Source organism: Rattus rattus, chromosome 12 (assembly GCF_011064425.1).
Source record: "Rattus rattus isolate New Zealand chromosome 12, Rrattus_CSIRO_v1, whole genome shotgun sequence".
NCBI lineage: Eukaryota > Metazoa > Chordata > Mammalia > Rodentia > Muridae > Rattus > Rattus rattus.
In genome coordinates, this window is record NC_046165.1 from 61990522 (window position 1) to 62012228 (window position 21707).

The 21707-nt window shown below is 46.5% G+C and overlaps 1 protein-coding gene across 2 annotated transcripts in view; it reads left to right on the forward strand.

The window, feature by feature from the left end:
• The window catches only part of LOC116913456 (guanylate cyclase soluble subunit beta-2), a 68866-nt gene that overhangs the window by 33351 nt on the left and 13808 nt on the right, over nt 1-21707 (forward strand). For both annotated transcript variants that reach the window (XM_032917657.1, XM_032917658.1), the window contains 7 exons: nt 161-377; nt 2721-3041; nt 5867-6015; nt 6823-6969; nt 8335-8489; nt 9838-9989; nt 12304-12399. In XM_032917657.1, the coding sequence (XP_032773548.1) occupies nt 161-377; nt 2721-3041; nt 5867-6015; nt 6823-6969; nt 8335-8489; nt 9838-9989; nt 12304-12399 (1237 nt within the window). The remainder of the gene's footprint in view (nt 1-160; nt 378-2720; nt 3042-5866; nt 6016-6822; nt 6970-8334; nt 8490-9837; nt 9990-12303; nt 12400-21707) is intronic.

The following is a 21707-nucleotide window of genomic DNA, read 5'->3' on the forward strand; positions in this document are numbered from 1 at the left end:
CGTCAGCTGCAGATCTGACTGTAGCTGACATTAAATTATAGTTCTGTTATGTTTATTCCATTACCGGCCCTCCTTCATCCCAGGGAGTCAGATCTAAGGGAAAGCTAATGGCGGAAGCTGCTTCCTGTTCTCCAGACTGATATGTGTCCTCTGTGGCTAGCTAAGGGTCAAGCAAGCTGGAGTGAATATTCAGAAGTATGTCCCTGGAATCTTAACCCAGAAGTTTGCACTAGATGAGTATTTTTCCATCATCCACCCTCAAGTTACTTTCAACATCTCCAGCATCTGCAAGTTCATTAACAGTCAGTTTGTTTTGAAGACAAGAAAAGAAATGATGCCCAAAGCAAGGAAGAACCAGCCGATGCTCAAACTCCGGGGTAAGAGGATGCCTTTTCTTTCTGCCTGTTAGGTCAGCCAGAATGGGAAGACAGCTCTTCAACTTCCCCCAAGCCAGGGAAGGGACTATGTTGAGAACAAGTTGGGCTTTTTTCCCCTGATACTTATACTTGACCTGATCAGTAAATAATATTTTGTATTTTTAATCGTTGCTGGTTTAGACATAAATGGACTAAATAATAAATGTATATAATATAAGCATATTATACGGAAACATATATGTATTCCAACAGTATGCGATATGATTATACTGTATACTAAAATATGCGATTGTAATTGTAAATCCTATGGTTATAAATCCCTGCTCTCTGTTACATAAGAGAAATATTATATTAATTTAATGTCTATCCTTTCTAAAGCAACAAACTCACCCGATCCGCTGGTAGGGTTTGAATTATGGTGGAGGTTTTCTCTATTTTAATCTACAACAGAGGTGATTCATTAAGAATGCTCACAGTTTGTACACACGCTGCCCTATTTATCTCCAGAACATTTTTAATATCTGCAAAATTCAAGCTCTGTGCTTATTAAACAGTTGTTCCCCGTTCCTCTGGCGACCGACATTCTCCCTTCATCTCTAGGACTGTGACGGCCCTGGGGACTAAGGGAAGTGGAGTCCTGTAGGACTTGTCCTCTGTGACTGGCTCATTTCCTTTTTCTTTTAGGCTGAGCGATATCCCAATGCCTTGTTGCCTCTGCTCACTCATCTGCTGATAGATTTGCCTTGCTTCCTCTGGCTCCTGTGACTATCTGTGACTATAGGTCCCCAAATATTTACCTCCTTGAGTTCTGTATTTCAGTTCTTTTGAGCATATAGGGAAGTGGACTTGCTAGACCATATAGTAAATTTTTTAATTATTGAATTTGTTTCCCATACAATGTATTTTCATCATGTTTTTTCCCCCTCCCCAATTCTCAGGTCCTCTCTGCCTCCTACCCACACCTAACTTCATTTTCTCTCTCTTCAAAATATACAAACAAAAAAAAAAAATAAAACACCAAAAACCACATGCAAAACACACACACACACACACACACACACACACACACACACACACACACAGAAACCAAAATAAGCAAGCAAAACATAAGTGAGACAAAAAAATTAAAAACCCCAACAAAGCAAAATGAGACAAAAAGTCTACAAAAATAGCCTTGAGTTTGTTTGTGTTGGTCGACTACTTCCGGACATGGATCCCACCCTGAAGTGTGGTTGATATACCCGGGGAGACTTCATTGGTAGTGGGCAGCAATGTAGATAGCCTCTTGGTTAGGGTGAGGAGAGTATGTCCACTTCTCCCTCTCAGCACTGGGTCCCCATCCAGCTTGAACCTATGTAGGTCCTGTGAACGCTGCCAGTCTCTGAGGGTTCATACGTGCATCAGTCCTGCGGTGTCTGGAAGACGCTGCTTCCTTGGCGTTGTCTGTCCTCTCTGGCTCTTAGAATATTTCTACCTCGTCATCCTCCGAGCCTTGAAGGGAGAGATTTAATGACGACGCCCACTTTAGCATTGAGTGATCTAAAGTCTCTTATTCTCTGCACATTGTCCATTTCTGCATCAATTTTCACCGGATACAAGAAGCTTCTCTTGGATTGAGTGAGGCATTGATCTGTGGCATTGCTATGTATACGTATAAGACATATGTGCCACTATGCCATTAGAAGTCATTGCACTGTCATGCTTCTTTAGCCGAATAATAGTATCTATTATGTCCCTGACCTATCTAGTCTCATCTTCTTGGCCAATTAGCAGTGTCGGATGTGGGTTCCATCTCAGGGCTCAGACCTTAAATCGAATCACAAAGTAGTTGGTTCCTCCCGTGACATTCATTCACTGTTGCACACATACTTAAAAGTCTATCTTAGAGGCAGGTCACTGTTGACGGACACAGGATTCGTAGCTGGCAGGGATTGCCTTACTCCTCCTGGAGCATTAAGAGTAGCCTTCTAGTACCATGAATGCAGTAGGGGGTGGACAAAGACTGAAGAAAAACTTCAAAGAAATAGGGAAACTCCAGAGAGATATCAGTGACTGAAAAACCTCAGGGTGCAAGATTTCCAGAGGGAATATTAGGTTCATACCTAAGACAGTAGAAGAGCAAAGTAAAGAGAAGACCTAGCTGCAGACCTAGCTGCTGGGGTTGGCATCCCAAGCTCATGGCCGTCACAGGAAGAGCTGTTGTGCAGAGCGTGGCAGATGAGGAATGGAGACAGAAGTATAGATGATTCTTACGATGCATGGCTAAGAAGGGTGGAGCAGGCTTTACCTCTCGTTCTGTCTGGAGACATTCCACATTGTCACATTCCTCTCTGTGATGGGCAGGTCAGATGATCTGGATGGAGTCCCTGAGGTGCATGATCTTCATGTGTTCCCCAAAGCTCCGCAGCCTGCAAGAGCTGGAAGAGAGCAAGATGCACCTTTCTGACATCGCTCCGCACGACACGACCAGGGATCTCATCCTCCTCAACCAGCAGAGGCTGGCAGAGATGGAACTGTCCTGCCAACTGGAAAAGAAGAAGGAGGAGTTGCGTGTCCTTTCCAATCACCTGGCCATCGAGAAGAAGAAGACGGAGACCTTGCTGTATGCCATGCTGCCTGAACATGTGGCCAACCAACTCAAGGAGGGCAGAAAGGTGGCTGCAGGTACGGTACTCGTCCTTTTAAGGTGACCTTGGGGTATAGGGATGATCATACTCATGCTAGGTGGTGTGAACTTTGAACCTAGGCACATCTGGACGTGATTTCTGGCTTCATCATTTAGAAGTGGCACCGCCTTGGGCTAAGTGGTTAACTCCCATCTTCTTCTTTTCTCGTCTCTATATTGGAAATAACAAAATTAAGTAGAGTGTGGATTGTTTCCAGAGCAGGACATGGACGTGGAGGCTGCAGTGATGATTCTCAGTTCTTATAGAAAAGGAAATAGTGTGTGTGTGTGTGTTTGTTTGTGTGTGTGTGTGTGTGTGTGTGTGTGTGTGTTGTGTGTGTGTGTGTGTGTGTGTGTGTGTGTGTGTGTGTCTGTGTGTGTGTGTGTGTGTGTGTGTGTGTGTGTGTGTGTGTGTGTGTGTATAGGCATGTGTCTGTGCCTATATGCACATGGAGGTCAGAGATGTCTGTCTCTATTCCTCTTTGTCTTATTCCATTGGGACAAAGCCTCTCACTGCTACCAGAGTTATGCTAGAGGACAACAAGCCTCAGAAATCCTCTCGTATCTAACCCGCACCACATTCAGGATTTTGGATGGCTGTACATAGATCTCTTATGTGGGTGTTGAGGATTTGGACTGAGGCCCTCATGATTAATCTTTCAACTTTGTTGGCTGGCCAGTGAGCTCTCGTGTCTACCTGCCTCTGCTCCCCCAACCCCAATCCTAGGGCTACAGGCAAACATAGTAAGTAATCTTATCCTCCGAGCCATGTCTCTGCTCCCAAGTTCACTTTCCTTACAACAGAAGCGGCATGACTAGTTCCCTACATGCCGGTTTTGACTGCGGTGTAGTGAAGAGGAGGGAAGACTGGGTACTCATCACACAGCAGTTGGTGATAAAGGCCCGGGGTTAAAACTTGGTGGGGGAGACCGGCAAGATTTTATCCTCATGTAGTAGGAATGGTCAGTGGTGAGGACTCTGAGGTTGTTAATCTAGGAACCTGTGATGATTTTTCTCCAGGTGGCATAGAGGCTTAGGAATATAGCTCAGGGCATGAGCACTTGCTCTGTAAACATGTGCAAACCCAAGTTCAAATCCCCGTTACCCACATAAACAGTGGTATATGACCACACAGAAGAAGGTGAAAGAAAACTGAGCCGCACAGGAAGAGAAACTGAGCTCAAATCCTGAGCGTCCACATAAAAAGCTGTATGTGCCAATAAACACGGCATGGGGGTGGAAGAGTCAGAGACAGAGATTCACGAGCTCACTGGCCAACCTGCCCAGGAAAAGGTGACCTTCTAGAGTAATAAGAGACCTTGCTTCAAGGCAGTAAGTCAGAGAGCAGTAGAGGAAGATACCCAACTCTTTCTTCTGGTCTGTGGGCTCATGCACCTGAACTTTGCACATATGTGCACATGCACATGCCCCCCACACACACATGCACGCATGCACGCACACACATGCACGTACACACACACACACACACACACACACACACACACACACACACACACACACGAGAAGGATGACCAGGCCTGAGACACTGGCAGTCAGGTCAGTATAGAAATGTTGACTGTGAGATATCTGCAGAACTTGTGCTAATAAGAGCAATACGTGGTGGTTAGGAATTGTAGGCAGAACTAAAGGGAAAGTTCTAGCATGAAGCTATATATGCCTGGAATGTATGGAACTGTGGGTAATAGCTAACCACGGGCTCTGTGCATGATATAAGACAATCTAACTAATTTTTGTCAAGTGGATACAGCTGGAGTCACCCAGGATGGCTGGGGAGGTGAGGAGGATCTGGGAGGAGATAAGAGGGGGTAACCATGGTTAGGATGTATTGGATAAAAACAACCTTATTTTCAATTTAGAAAATGGCCCTAATGTAGAATAAAAACAATTAAAAAAGAAAATAAACCGAGACGAGAAGGCTGAGAAAAGTGGAAGCAGGAATAGTAGAGTCATGTGACAGAGATCAGGGCAGAGGGATAAACAGTGCAGAAGGCACCCACTATGTTCCGGGTTTCAGCCGCCCACTTAGTTCTTGAGAATCTACCCATGCCAAGTCCCGCTCGACACACTAGCATACAGCAGGCATCAGTACAGTCTCTGTTCTCGCCGGGATGAGAACAGATGTGCAGACACAGCAGATGTGCAGGCCCGAAGGCCCAAGCACTCCTCATGCTGGGACAGCCCCAAGAAAGGCTGTGTGGGCTGGATTAGAACAAGCCAGGAGGAGCTGAGACATGGGATCAGATAGCAGGGTCCCATTTGTGGGCTGTGCTAGGGATTAAAATAAAGTGAGGATTAACCTATCATAACCCTTGTCTGCCATGTAGAAATCAGTATTAGGGACCATGCTAGAGAAGAAAAGAAATAAGAGAATGTGGCAGCCATGCCACTTACCCAGACAGCCTTCTCCAGACCCAGCACAGCATTCCTGTAGTTCAGGGTCTGAGTTTGGACCAATGCAAGTAGACCCTTGCTAGAGACTATGTCTCTTAACCCACAGCACCTGTCACTTGTCATTGGGAGCCCTGAGTACTCATCTGACTGCTTCCATCACTAGCCAGGAGCTCTCTGATGCCTGGAGCTCCTCTTGCCTGTTTCGTGGGACATTATTCTCATGGGAGGATGACTTACAGCAGGAACTCAACCTAAGTGCTCATATCTGTTGACTAAGTGGGGAGCCATGAACAGCTCTCAGCTCAGTTCCCCCAAGGCACAGGCAGGCTTGGACTTCAGAAGGCACCCAGACAAAGTTCATAGAGTTATTATTCTGTATTCTTGGCTACCACTGACATAGTTTCTGTTGCAGGAGAATTTGAAACATGTACAATCCTTTTCAGCGATGTTGTGACATTTACCAACATCTGTGCAGCCTGTGAACCTATCCAAATCGTGAACATGCTGAATTCAATGTACTCCAAGTTTGACAGGTTAACCAGTGTCCATGATGTCTACAAAGTAAGTGTGTGTGTGTGTATGTGTGTGTGAGTGTGTGTGTGTGAGTGTGAGTGTGTGTATGAGAGAGAATGTGTGTGTGTGAGTGTGTGTGTATGAGAGAGAGAATGTGTGTGTGTGAGAGAGAATGTGTGTGTGTGTGTGTGAGAGAGAGAGAGAGAGAGAGAGAGAGAGAGAGAGAATGTGTTTGTGCGTGTGAAAGAGAGAACATGTATATCTCTGTGTGTGCGCGTGCGAGAGTGTAGGTGTGCCTGGGTATGGTGTGGGCTGCCTTTGGAATCAGGCCAGAGAGGAAGACTTAACCCCGTCTTCCTTCACTGTGTCTGTACCAGTCTGAAAAGGAGAAGGCACACAGGGAGCCAGGAAAGTGGCTTAGGAATCCTCCCTTCCATAATACCCATGCTCGGATGCTATTTTGGTGCCTGTGAGCAGCGAGCCATCACTTTCCTAGGCATTTAGTCTCCTGCCCAGCAGAGAGTTTCATCCACATAATCTATTATCTAATATAGAACATCATATGACTACCTAGGAACTTCATCTTTTCTGGGATTAATTTTTTCAAAAACAGAAAGAGGTGGGTTGCTTGCATAGTTATGTGGGACCCTGGGTTCCATCCTTGGCACTAAAAGAAAAACAAAACAAAAATCATAAGGATCTCTTGGCAGCCTTGCGTTCCTTCTTCTGTTCCTTCCTGCTCCTTATTTCCACAGTGAAGAAACAATGGCTTACAAAGCTCTCACTGGCAATGTCTGGGAAGTGGTAGGCAGGCACACGTAGGCGTGGTGTTGAATGCTGTCTTTGCCCCGACAGGTAGAAACAATAGGGGATGCTTACATGGTGGTGGGTGGAGTACCAGTACCCGTTGAAAGCCATGCTCAAAGAGTCGCCAATTTTGCTCTGGGGATGAGAATTTCTGCAAAAGAAGTGATGAATCCTGTCACTGGGGAACCTATCCAGGTAGGGATCAAAAGAGCTCTTCATTTAAGACAAAATATCACACAGAAACATAAAGTTCTAGTCTGCCCAGGTCGGGTCTGGGCTATCCTACAGTGTCCACAGAGAATGATCTATCAAAAATCCTCCCTTCTCTTACTCCTGCTCCTAAGCAGGAAAGTTCCAAAGAAGGCTCGGCCTCCCCAGGTCCCAGAGGAGCCTATGGCTTTTGAGATTTTCCTAGGACTCAAGGATAATCTTCTTTGTGATAGGCTGGTGCTAAGCACACCCATTTGTAATGTGTAATTCTTGCTCTTTCTTCAAGCATCACAGCAGGGGACTTGGCTTTACTGAGCAGCCAAAGATTCTGGCTTGAGGAAATGCTTGTCCAGCATGGCTCAGAGCCCAGCTGAGTATACTTTTCCTGATAAAAATGGAGACCTGGAGAGGCAAATTTGGACAATTTGGTGAAATTCGGTTTTGGTAAAAAAAATAATTAAACATGCATTTATTTTATGACACAAGTCATACATTTTAGGTTATTTTGCTTGAAAAGAATTGAAACACATGTTCACAAATGTATCTCAAACTGTTTATAGCTACTGTACTCGTCATAGCTCCAGACTAGAAATAACTGGGAGAAGGGAGGAATGAATTCTTCCATTCTTACAATTGGGCAATAAAAATTATGACTATGGATTTATATGACACTGTAAAGGAATCTAAAAAAATATGTTGTTTACATGAAACCAGATATAAATTACTCTTTGATAAAATAAGAAATCAATGATCTCCTTTGGAAGGAGGGTGAGGTTGTGGAACTTTTCCTGAGTGACATAAACAAATATTGTCTCATGTGGGACACCAGTAACAGACCAGAGGAGCAGTTGACCTAAGACAAACTTTGTGACCAGTGAGTTTATTGGGGTCACTTGCAGGAGCATCAAATGCAGCTTGTAACTCTATGAAGCCTGCCCAAGCAGTAGTGGCAGCTCATGGACGCTGCCTCCCTGGACCCCGACTCTGACACCATTTTCAGGTAGCTCTTGCAAAGACAGTCTCCTTTTCCCACAGCCATCACCGGTTTCATAGCCTTTAGAGGACCTTGTGAACGTCAGGGCTTTCTGAGATTCCTCATCCTTCTATAGAACGCTAGCTTTGAGACTCAAAGGCTTCCCTTCTCCTCAGAAAGGAACGCTTTAATTCTGCTCATATAGGTTGGGAGTAATTCTACATTTCACTTTAGAAATGGTCGCAGCGACATGCGCACTTGTCAAACCTCACAGAGCTAACGGCCTTAATCTGTGTCTTTTCATTAGATCTGAGCTGTGCCTTCAAAGCAAAGGCAAGATTCAATGTTCTCTTTTCAGAGAAGTTCTCTCTATACAGATCAGAGTGGGAATCCATACTGGACCAGTCTTAGCAGGTGTTGTGGGAGACAAGATGCCTCGGTACTGCTTGTTTGGTGACACCGTAAACACAGCCTCTAGGATGGAAAGTCACGGGCTTCCCAACAAAGTGCATCTGAGCCCCACAGCCCACAGGTTGGCCATCGTTTAGTCACGCCTTCGTTGTCCTGCAAGCTTCCCTGAGCTGTCCTACTGCCTAGCAGCATGGGGACCGATAGCAGAGGAAGCTGCTGTTTCTTCTCTAGTGTGCTGGAAATATTGCGGGCCTTCTGCCATAACGTGATCCTCTAACTCCCAGGCTAAATCCAATTTGTTAAAAAATAGTTTATTGAGACAGGACAGTGGGACTTTGGGAAAATAACCTGTGCTGAGCTGGATGGAGGAGCATCTTTTTTTTGTGGTACCCCAAACAGAAACTGGAATTTAGCAGTGAGGTCCCTATGATACAGGAGCTGTGCCTTTATTTACATATTCTCTACAGCTGATGTCTCTGCAAGCAGAAGAGCCAGGCCATCCTGACAGAGACTGTGCCTCACGGTGCCCGAAGCAGTCACTTCCTGTTCTTTCACAGGAAAATAGTATCGGCTTGGTTTAGCAAAGGAAGAGAGAGAATTCATAGTTGTTTTTGAAGTAGAACAAAGTGTAAAGATCTGTACAAAGACGACACTGTCTCTTGAGCAGGTAGCATTGGCCACATTTATATTTAAGTTCCTACTGGTTAACTGTTAGCCGTTGAACAGCTCCACGAGGAAAGGCCGCTGTGACTCTTACTTATGGGAAACGCATTTAAAACAAATTCCAGTGATTTTTTTTGTTGTTGTTGGTTTGTTGTTTTTGTTTTTATTTTCCCTGTTAGGTTGAGAGAGAGAGAGTGACTGAGACCACAGAGACACAGAGAAAATCATGGAGTTGGATTGGATGGTGGGGAGGATTTTGTACGAGATAAGGGAGGGAAAACCTTGATCAGAATAATAGTGTATAAAAAATTATTTCCAAGGAGCAAAGGAAAGAGATCTGAGAGTAAGTCTCAAACAAACAAACAACAGCCACAAACCAGTTTGCCTCAGCTCTGAGGAGGCCAGGAAGAACTGGATGAGGTTCAGACTCCTGCTCTAACCATTCTACTCTCCTGTCAGTAGACTTAGAGAGTGGGATGTAGGAGGTTGGGAGGGCTCAGTCTCCAGAAGGGAAGGTTTTATGGAGATGCCCAAGTTGAATCTTGAGCCAGGACTTGTACAAAACTAGGGGGCCAGAGAATAAAATCCAAACGGCAGGGTAGAGACAAGTCTGTGGGTCCCCTGTGGCCACCCCTAGCCTTTGGCACCTTGTTCCTTACACTGGTCCTTCATGCCACCCTCCTTCTTCATTGGGTCCCTCACCCTGATGTCCCCACAGGTGTCACCTCAGATTCTCCCTCCCCACTGTGGGGCCAGGACTTGTCTGTGGTCATTGATATCCGACCTATTTGTTTTTCTCTATCTAGAGCCCTGGAAAACAAAGGGTTTGAAATTGTCAGGAGAGGCGAGATTGAAGTGAAGGGGAAAGGAAAGATGACCACATACTTTCTGATCCAGAACCTGAATGCCACGGAGGATGAGATAATGGGGCGACCTTCAGCCCCCGCTGATGGGAAGGGTAAGAAAATCTGCTTGTCGTCAGTGCTGGATGCTTCACACTGAGCTCTCCAGATGTGTCTGGGTGGTCACTGGTCAGACAGACAGCTCCTACCCAACATGATGCTGCCACCGTCCAGGCAGTGGAAAGCCTAAGCGTCAGCTCAGCGGTCTTTCCCTGGACTCTTGCCTCCTGGAGTCCGTGGGCTCATCCGCACGGGATGCATCTGCTTCGGTTTCTGTGTGCTTGTCTATCAATGAGATGAACTTTCCCACAGATGCTCCTGTGCTAGGAAACTCTTTCGAGTGCTTCCCCTGCCCCTTTACCCTAGCAGAGGCTTCCAAACAGGCTCTCCTCACACACTAGAACCTTCCACCTTCCTCATGTGCTTCTTTCTGTCAAAATTGGATAAGGGATAAAAATCATCACTCACTAAGCTTCAAGAACGACAAGACAGTGGGGCTTTGGGATAAAAACCTGGTACTGAGTTGGACCAAAGAGCCATTGTTTGCTTGTGGTGCCCATAACAGAAGCTGGAACCTACCAGGGAGGCTCCCAGTGCTTCAAAGAAGACCTGGTCCCTCCCCCACACTTGGGGTCTGCAGCTGCCACCCTGAGAAAAATGCTGGCCTGAGAAGAAACCCTGTAGCAGGGACAACCCTTGTCACCTTTAAAGAAAGTAGAAGGAAGTGGGTTCAGCCCAACACTTGCTAATCAAGTGCTAAGGAAAAGCTCTCAATCCAGGGGCCCCTTGTGTACATAGCTAATATATGCAGGATGACTCTTGACACGTGACACTTTGACTCGAGCTACAGCTCCTCTCTTTGAAAGGCTTGCCTGTCCAGTGAGGAGATGGCTGTGTGCAGAGCTTTAGGACTGGATGTCAGGGAGCTTCTGTTCAGCTAAGCACCCCGGGCAGATGAGGTTACTTTAGGCTATGTTTTCTAGATGGAGTCTGAGAGGAACACTGCACGGTCTATGCCACTTACTTGCAGGGGCTTCCAGTGCTTTCCAGGCTGAGAGTGGCTGCCAGAGGCTGGCCACAGCTAGCAGAGCCAAACCCCTACCCAGTTCTGAGTTGGGAAAAGGGCAGCCCAGAGTGACAGATCAACAAGAATATCCTGTCTAGAAGACCTTAAAATGGAGCCCAAACAGGTTGGTGGGGGTATTATGTAAAGAGGGGCAAATGCTGGCTCAGTCTCAGGCCCGAAATTGGACTCTATATAAATTAGGAAAAGGTGCCCCTTTGGAGGGTGCGGGCCAGATGGTCACCAGGAATAGCTCCTAACAGAGGAAAATGGCACCCTTTCCTCTGGACAAAGACCAGTTTCCTCTCTGTCCCCCTTGGTTAGGTAGCGCCATGCAGATAAAGTGTCAGGTACATCCTGTACAGCGCCCTCCAATGGGCAACAAAGACTAGCCTCCTCCCTGTTCCCATTGGTTAGATAGCACTATGCAGATAAAGCGCCATGCACATCCCTGAACAGCATCCTCCAATGGGACCCATCATTTCACACTGCCTTTACCATAGTCCTTTCCCTCCTAGTAGTCTTAGATGTCCTGTCATAAACCTTCTCTTAGGTTCCAGGCCACGGTATTTCTGACTCTTGGGCTGTCTCGTAATTCGTGAAGTACAGTAAGAAGGCCTCCAACAGCAATGGAAAAGCATGGGGCTCTCAGGAGGCATCTAGGAAGATTCTGTTTCCTAAGGGACATGGTAGCCTCAGGAGTCCTGGGCATGCTCCCCCAGTGACCATTGCTGTATCCAGAGAAGCATGATGGAGTTTCTCAGAGCCAGCGATGGAGGAAGGGACAAAGGAATACTGCTGTACCACCAATATTTTCCCAAAGCCCACTTCTTACCTCACATGTCCCCAGGTGATATACTTGCTGTCGTTTGCAAGATATGAGGAGGGTACATTTCAGGTGGCTCCAAGATGCATGGGGTCTGATCCTCTTGAGGGTCAGAGCTGGGAAAGAACAATCCAGAGTGGGAAATGAGACTTAAAAGAAAGGTGTAGCCTGTCTGTGAAGGTGACAGCCTCACTGGACACCAGAGACCAGAAGAAAGCAAGAGCTTTTGGGGAAGCTGTCTCCCAAGCAACACTCCTTCCCCAGCTCTCAGAAGCAGGCACACTCATGCAGTTTTTAAGGACATGAGGATATTTTCTGTGTGTCTCTCAGCCTTCCTGATGAGGCATTTTACCATTGGATCTGCGGTCCTTCATTGGACAACCTGAGGCCACACTCAGGGGGCTGCTGCTGCAGCTGCTGCTGGAGACATCTGAGGAAACCTCCTCAGCCTCATAGTGCCTTCCCTCATGCTCCTTTGCAGAAGTATGTACTCCTGGAAACCAAGTCAGGAAGCCCCCTGCTGTCCTGAGGAACACAGACCATCAGCAACAAGTCTACAAAGGAGACCCAGCAGACGGTGAGTGTACTGGTTACCCTCAGCAGACACCCACACTCAGCTCTTTAACCCCCTGTGAGAGCAGGTTGGATATTGTGTCTCACTGGGACTAGTGGTGGAAAGAACCAGGAAAGCCCAGTCTGAGTAGAATTTAGGGTCCTAGAGGAAGATGCACCCCGACTTTCTGCCTACTGTGTTCTGAATGAGCTTTGCTTTTGAGCTACCATCACCCAGATGCTCCTGTTAGTAACGACAGCTTTAGCCAATGCCTGTGAAAAAACAAATGCTCAAAATACGTTGACATCTATGTATCTACCAAGTGGCACCAGAACCCTCAGTAGTATGCCTTCTTTTAAAAGTGCCAAGCTCTTGATGCCCACTCCCTACTGGACACTTATACAGGATGCAGCTACAAAGGATAGCCCTGGGAACCTGATGCTCCATTTTGCTCTTAAGAGTTTTCTGGTTCATGCTCGCTCATCTCATCTTGAGGAGTCCTTCAGCTCTCTTAGAAGCCAGTCTCAAGAATAGCACTATGTGGCTTTCAGCATATAGTTAGAGGAGGGACAGAGACCCAGGAGTGGGCCAGCACAGAGGCAACCACTGTCACTGTCTAGAAACCAGGTTATTCACATTGTCTTAGATGCTTTTGTGTTGCAGTAATAAAGCACCCTGACCAAGGCAACTTACAGCGGGAAGGGTTTCTTGGGCCTAGGATGGCAGAGGGTTAGAGCCAGGGTTGGCAGAACAGAGGCCGCAGGCAGCAGAGCAGCATCTGGAGCTCACATCTGTTGCTGCAGGAAGCTGAGAGAGTGAACTTGAAATGGCATAAGGCTGTAAAGCTTCAAAGGGAACCCTCTAGTGGCTGACTTCCTCTAGCAGGACCATGCCTTCAAAGTCTTCCCAAAAAGCACTTCCAGTTGGGGACAAAGCATTCAGACGTCCGAGCCTATGGGGGACATCGTCATCCAAACCACAGAAGTCCTGTGGGTTTAAGCTTTGGAGGCAGGCAAGACTGAAGGGTTCAGTTGCCACAGGGGAGTGTGGCGTGTGTGTTTTTCAAAAATCTTGGTTGCTGAGACAGATTCTCAAGACAATCTAAGTGAAGAGTTAGAACAGTTTAACATCTTAGTAATCCATGTAAAGAGCCCAGCCGTTGTCATTTTTAGAAATAAAGTTTCTTGAATGACGCGTGAGCTCTCATTACTGGGTACTCTCCCAGGACCTAACGATTCCCCTCTGGTTCGATCCCAGAAGTCAAGGCTGAGAGATGATCATCAGTTCAACTCTGGAGAGCGATCACAGAGAAAAAAAATTGTGATTCCCTTATTTAGAATCAAGGATGAGGGAATTTGGGGTCCTGGCGTATGAGAAGATGAGAAGAGGTTATCTATGATGGCCAGGCGACATTTCTCTCTCTTCTGTGCTCCCAGACTTCCTCAGCCTGCGTGCATTGTCAACCCTACAAAGGACAAGATTATACAGTCATAGATGTACGCAACAAATGTTTCTCTTCACTTCAGAAACGGGGTGACCAGGCTAGGTACTGTCCTGGGGTTTGATGGTGCTTGCCTAACTAAGTGCAGGTGACCATTCCCTTCACATGTGTGGTGTTTCTGTCAAGAGAACCAGATAGAACACGTGGGACCAAAAGTAAGATCGTTTCGGATAGGGTTGAAAGCGAGGGAGAAAGCTGAGTGGTGGAGAAGACCAAGGAAGGCTTTCTGGAGGTGCCACACTGAAGCTGAAACCAGGATGCAGGTTGCTGCATGGCTCCCTGGACTGGAGCTGCCTGGCAGCACGATGCACTAAGACATCACAGGTTTAGAGAGTTCGAGGTATACCAGAAGCTGTTTTGTTGTTTGGTTGGTTGGTTTTTCCTGGAAAGCTTTGGAAGAGGAAGGGAGTGGTAAGGGATATGGGGAAAGAGGTAGTTCCGGAGGCTTTGGCCCTGAGCTCCTCATCCACATGCAGAATGGATGTGCATGGTGTGGGGCAAGTCAAGGAATCGCTGAGAGTTTATGAACCTTTCAAAGGGAAGAGTGTTGGAGTTCCAGTGTTGGAATTCTTAAGTGGATCACGCATTGCCCAGGAAAGCAGATCTATAAGCTTTTCAGATCCCAGGAAGGTCGACAGTTGAAGTTTTAAGACTTCTGTTACACAGAGCTCTTCCGTGTCAGATCACCAGTGGGGCTGGGCATCTTGATAAGAGGCAGGAGTCAAAGTAACTCTCTGCTGCCCAGGTTCTGTGTTTCATCAAATTGCTGCTTTTCTGCACATAGGTCAATGAGAGGAGAAAGGGAAACCACCTCTGTGTGGGGGAAATTGGAAGGGAGAGAGCTAGCATTTGATGGATGACTTTGTGGTAGGGATTTTGCTTACTTGTGTGATGTGACATTTCAGTCATAGCACACGGCAGTGGCACACCCATTCCTGCAACAAAGGCAGGAAACTTGGAACTCAGAAAGGCTCTGTGATTTATAGAAGGCTCACAACTAGTGTGTGAGCAGAGCCCACCTTGATCTTTAGAATTGGCTGTCATGGGCAGGCCACATGCATGCCAGTCTACTTTGGGTTACAAGTTAAGATAACGGTATAGATTTTCCAGATGCTGGACTGTTCTATTTGACCTTCTTCACTTTCCTGTACTCAGGCATGTTTCCTCACATTACTCTGGGCTCTGCCTGAGACGATTTCTCTTAAATAAGTATGATTAATATGGATATTAATGGCAGATCACATGGGAACGTAACTCCACATGAGTAGCGAGTAGCTTACATATGGCAGGTGAGTGATAAACCATCAGGCGTGTACTAGAGAACCCATGAAGTGAGCAGACAGCCATATGGGTCAATGGCCCCAAAGCTACCCAAGCCCACAGCCTTTTACAACTTTCCCTGTGTCTTGTCTGGAGTTTCCATTGCTGTGGAGAGGCACTATGACCACAGGAACTCTTATAAAGGGAACATTTTATTGGCTGGTTCACAGTTCAGAGATTTACTCCATTATTGCCATGGCGGGGAGCACGGCCGTGTGCAGGCAGACTAGGGAGGTAGCTGAGAGTTCTACATCTGGATTGGCAGGTAGCAGGAAGAGACAGTGAGCCAGTAGGCCTGGCTTGAGCTTCCTCCAACAAGGCTACACCACCAGCAATGCCTCTCAGTCCCTATGCATCTATGGGGGCCATTTTCATTGAGACCACCACACCCTTGTAGTGTAGTGGTGTAGGCACTCTGCTGCTCTCGGGGGCTGGCAGTAGCTGCAGCTTTTTACTGTGTACAATTTCTCCTGTGCATAAGGTGTGATTTCATCCTGGTTCCACTGCTAGTCTTGTAGGTTTGCAAACCTGCTTAGCTCTCAGGCAGCTATGCAATATCCCTGAGGAGACGTAATCCGAGGTAGGGCACCGATGATAAATTAAAGACATGATTTCATCCGATCACAGAAGACTTGGTGAACCAGCAGGACCTACATCCTCAAAAGGCCCACCCAGCATGAGCAATGATCCCTAAAACTATTTGCCCAACTTGCAGGCAGCTCTCCTAAAGAGCTCTCTCTGTAGCCTGAGGGAGACCGTATGTTCTAAAGTTCTGAGGACCTAGCTCCACCAAGCACCCCAGCCTCCCACACCCTGGTCCTTACATGGGTACCATCATGAAAGTGTTCCCACGGGCAGCCAGAGCCCACTAAGGTTCAGAACTCAGGTCAGAAGGCCTTGCCACTTCCAGACCTACTTGTTTCCCATGCATCATGGAAGTGGGTGAGCACTCAGGACGTCCCTCATTGGTCACGTCTGTGCCCCACCTCATCATCTGGCTGCCTGTCACACACGGTGGCTCTTTTGGAATGCTTTTCTATCTGACTTGGCTCATGGTCATCAGATGCGGACAATGCTCTGAAACCTTCTTGCCCTGGTAGGTACCCTTTCTCAGAGCCCTGGCAGCACCCAGGAGCACTATGTACATGCCTCTTTGAGGGCCAGCCTAATTTCTCCTTCAGCCATCTTAAGCCACCTTATGCTGTGATGATTAGAAGCTCTGGGCGGAAGCCAGACCTATAGAGCCCGGGGAATGCTTCAGTAACATGCTTCTCTCCCCCTAGACAGTGAATTTGGGTGTTAGTCTGTGAGAAGACTTCTCCAGTATAATTAAAAAGGGAATATTGAGCCAGAGAGGCACTGGATATGTTTGCTTAGGTATTTAAGCAACTGCCTTTCAGTATTGACCAAAAGGTTGCCCTTCCAGCTGCCTCTGCTGGCAGACTCTTCTGTCAGGTAGTCTGGGCCCCTGCGGATGCCTTTTTCAAATTTCAGCTCGCTTTAACTTGTTTTCTAATGCTTTCCAGCCTGACCTGCACACAGTGCTTGAGTAAGTAGCCTGGGCTGCTCTCGGAAGGTGACCCCTCCTTAGAAACCACAGTCAGAGGTGTCTTCATGCTAGGTTGCCTGTAGGTAAAGATAGTTCGAAGGACTTCTTCAACCAGCTCTTAATTGTTCCTCCAGAGAACGTTAAAGGACAGGTTCCCTCTCCTCAGCAAGCTTAGGGTCTGTGGAGTACCTGCTATGGCCCTGCTGAGTCACTTCTTGTCTCTTCCAAAGGGGGACAACTTCCCCCATTGACAATCCCCCTGTTAGAGTGCTTCTTGGATGCGTTTGTGCTCACTTAACTGCCAGGATGCTGACTCCTTCCTTTACAGAGGCAGGGCAACGCGGTCTTTCTAGGCATCCAATTAACTGGGGCTCAGCTGTTTGCATCCTGCTGCTCAGGAAGGCCGGGTGCTGTACTCAGCTCCCAGTCCTTTCTGAGTCTTTCCAAAGTGTGACCGTCGGTTTTCCATACATCTCTTACCCAGGACTCAGGAGTGCCACAGCTGCTCCTAACCTCGGGCTTTTGGGAAGTTCGGCTGTTAACCCAGCAAGGCTCTATACGGGCAGGCCCTGGAGAGGTGTAAATGAACTCTGCACAAGTTTGGGGGCTATGAAAGATGAATGTGAATTGTCGGTGCTAGGGTCAGCCTCTACAGTCACTGTTGTCACTCTGGAGGCTGTGGCAGGGATGCCACACCATGTGAGCAGTGGGTGTGAGGGCAAAAGAAGCTCCTGTCCTCTTGTAGACAGACAGATAGCTGGGCCTCACCCTGAAGACGGTTCAGGCGGTCCAGCATGCGGTCTGTGACTCTGGATTGATAGTTTTACTACAATTCTAGTAAGCTGCTGGGTCAGGAGCCATCATAAAGACAGAGAGCAGTGGAGTGGGGAATTGCTAGGAGTCTGTTAGAGTCTGCTACAAGCATTGGTTTTCGTCACGCTGAAGAACCTACTTCACGTAGATGTTCTGAGGAATGCTTTGAACAGGACTCCAGATGTTTATATGACAATCACTTTAAGACCCTATTTGCTGAGAGCTCGTTTGGAAATAAATGTGTAGTTAGGCACAAAATTGCAATAGTGCATACATTTCTACTTGTGTTTAGTAGCTTACAGAAAAAGACCTTCTGTGTGTAGCGTGTGTCTTAGTTACTCTTCTGTCACTGTGGTAAAACACCAGGACCAAGGCAACTTACAAGAGTTTATTTTGGTTAGTGGCTCCAGAGCAACAAGAATCCAGAAGAGTCTGTCTGTGTCCAGGCTTTGCCCAAACCTTCTGCCCCAGTCATAGAGTGGCAGTGATGAAGCCAAATTTGATCTTCCATGTTTTATTATCTAGGTAGTTGGACAGATGTGACAGTGCATGAGGGGAAAAAAGGATGATTGTATTCACACATGTTAGAATCCCTGCTTGTAAACTCTTATCATAGTCTGTAGACTTCCAGAGCCCTGCCCGCACTAGCCAGGAATGATTGAAACCCAACTGCTATTCCCCAGGACAATAACATTTCCCCAAACTCCACACTACTTTCCTGGCAAACGCCACACCCCACACCCTCATAACTGGCAGTCTAGTGCACGCAATGGGTTCTGCCTAGCGAGGTATATCGTCTACAGACATTGTCTCCACTTATGTATGTCCAGTCTGTTTCCAAATGTGCTGCTTTTAGTACTGGGCTGTGTGGTTTGTCTAATCAAAGATTATTTCTGTGTTAACTTTTATTTCAAACTTATATATATATGAGTTCTCTTATAAAAATGGAAGTCACATGTGTGTGTGTTTGGCTGTGTGTATTTATACTGCTTTTTACTTTCCTTTAGTCTTTGACATAAATTTTATTTTATTTTTACTTTGTTTTCATTTGTGTTTGAATACATATTTCACATGTATATGCACATAGGTAGTTTGCCTGTGTGTATATCCATGCAGCACATATGTACTATGCCTGTGGAGGCAATAATAGCATATCGACCCCCTCCCCCCGGGACTGGAGTTACGGACTACTATGAACTGCTGCATGGCTTCTGGGAATTGAAGCCTGCTCCTCTAGCAAAACAGCCAGCACTCTTAACTGCTGAGCGCTGCTGAGAGGGGTCTCCCGCCCCTGAAATACATTTTAGAAGAGTAAGGAAATTAAAAACAAACAAAACCAGTGTGCTTGACATGGTACCCACATGACTTGTGCTGTCACATGTTTATATGGTATCATTAAATATCACATTATATAGTATCAAGTGGAAATTCCAGCGATCTTATATAGCTGCATGTATACAGAATAACTTCAGTGACATTAACAATCTGAAAATCCCGAGGTTTCCTCTAAGATCTTCAGGAACAATTACGTTCGTCGGATGTAGGTTTCATGTTTAGATTATCCCAGCTGTGTGGGGGTTATTAATCCATAGAGAAAAAAACCTCACAATGAATCAGGATCTGTAATTAATCAGAACGTTCCACTGTGTATGCATATACATTTACATGTATTCATGCACATGCATGTGTGCATGTGTGTTTGCAGGTGCAGTCAGTGTATATCTTAAGGAAGCCAAAGGTCCCCCCTGCTTTTAGGAACAGAGTCTCTCACTGAACCTGTAGCTCACTGGGTGGCTAGGCCGGCTGGTGAGCTCCGGAGATCTGCCCAAAGGCTGGGGTGATAGGTGTGTGCCACTTTGCCAGTGTTTTTTGTGGATGCCAAGGGTGGGCAAGGGCCTTATGTCTTGAGTCACACATGTCCTACGCCCTCTCAGCATTACATACCTATGAGTGTAGAGGAAATCGGAATGAGCAAAGCTTTTATATCTGGGGAAACTGAGGCAGAAAGGGTTGCTGGGTAGACAGAATTCAGTTGTTCTTTAGTGTTGATGGAGACGGATGGCCAAGTAGGTTTTTGCTTTAAATGTATGTGTGTGCTATGCTTGTGCATGTATGTGGGTTCACAGGTTTGTGGATGTTGTGTGCATGTGTATGGAGGCCTGAGTCTGATATCAGGTGTCTTTACCATTACATATTGAGGGAGGCTCTCTCACCAAATGTGGCGCTACGTGTTTCAGAGTCTACATGGTCGTGTTGCTGAGAGATTCTGTTTCCACCTCCCGGGCTGTGTGCTGGGATAACCAGTTAACTGCCAACCCCAAGGAACTTTACAGACACAATGTAGCTTCTGGAGATTTGAACTATAATCCTCACATGCAAGCCACTCTCTCCACTGAGCCATCTTCCAAACCCCAAGTGTTTTCCATAGAAAACAAACAAACAAAAGCCCCACACTGTGTTCTGCAATTCTGTACTGTGATACTGGCATAAAAAGGAACCCACACTCTTTTTTTTTAATTTTTATTGGCTATTTTGTTTATTAATATTTCAAATGTGATACCCCTTCCCAGTTTCCCCTCTGAAAATCCCCCATTCCACCCCCCTGCCTCCAGGAGGGTGCTCCCCCTCCCACCCATCCACCCACTCCCGCAGGACCGCCCTAGCATTCCCCTACACTGGGGCAACAGAACTTCATGGGACCAAGGGCTCCTCCTCCTACTGATGCCAGCCAATGCCATCCTCTGCTACACATGCCCTGGAGCCATGGGTCCCTCCATGTGCACTCTTTGGTTGGTGGTTTAGTCCCTGGGAGCTCTGCAGGTTCTGGTTGCTGGGAGCTCTATGTTGTTCTTCCTATGGGGCTGCAAACCCCTTCAGCTCTTTCCATCTTCCCCCAGCTCCTCCACTGGGGTCCTGTGCTCAGTCCCGTGGTTGGCTGCGAGCATCCACATCTGTATTTGTCAGGCTCTGGCAGAGCCTTTCAGGAGACAGCTATATCAGGCTCCTGTCAGCAAGCACTTCTTGGCATTAGCAAGTGTCTGGGTTTGGTGACTGCATGTGGGATGGATCCCCAGGTGGGGCAATCTCTGGATGGCCTTTCCTTCAGTCTCTGCTCCACTCTTTGTCCCTGTATTTCCTTTAGACAGGAGCAGTTCTGGGGTAAAATTTTGAGATGGGTGGGCGGGTAGCCCCATCCCTCAACCAGGGCCCTTGTATATTTTGTATATCTTTGTATATTTTGTATATTAGCCCTCTATCAGATGTAGGGTTGGTAAAGATCTTTTCCCAATGTGTGGGTTGCCATTTTGTCCTATTGATGGTGTCCTTTGCCTTACAGAAGTTTGAATTTTATGACTATGACGTCCCATTTGTTGATTGTTGATCTTAGGGCATAAGCCATTGGTGTTCTATTCAGGAAAATTTCCCCTGTGCCCATGTGTTCCAGGATCTTTTCCACTTTCTCTTCTATTAGTTTGAGTGTATCTGGTCCTTGATCCGCTTGGACTTTAGCTTTATACAAGGAGATAAGAATGGGTCAGTTTGCATTCTTCTACATGCTGACCTCCACTTAAGCCAGAACCATTTGTTGAATATGCTGTCTTTTTTCCATTGAATGGTTTTAGCTTTTTTGTCAAAGATCAAATGACCTTAGGTGTGTGGGTTCATTTCTAAGCCTTCAATTCTATTCCACTGATCTACCTGCCTATCTCTGTACCAATACTATGCAGTTTCTTTTTTTTTTTTTTTCTTTTCTTTTTTTTCGGAGCTGGGGACTGAACCCAGGGCCTTGCGCTTGCTAGGCAAGCGCTCTACCACTGAGCCAAATCCCCAACCCCCGCAGTTTCTTTTAAAAATCACAATAGCTCTGTAATACAGCTTGAGGTCAGGAATGGTGATTCCCCCAGACGTTCTCTTATTGTTGAGCATAGTTTTTCCTATCCTGGGTTTTTGTTGTTCCAAATGAATTTGGGAATTGCTCATTGTATATCTATGAAGAATTGAGTTGGAATTTTGATGGGAATTGCATTGAATCTGTAGATTGCATTTGATAACTTGGCCATTTTTACTGTGGTAATCCCGTCCATCCATGAGCATGGGAGATCTTTCCATCCTCTAAGGTCTTCTTCAATTTCTTTCTTTAGAGACTTG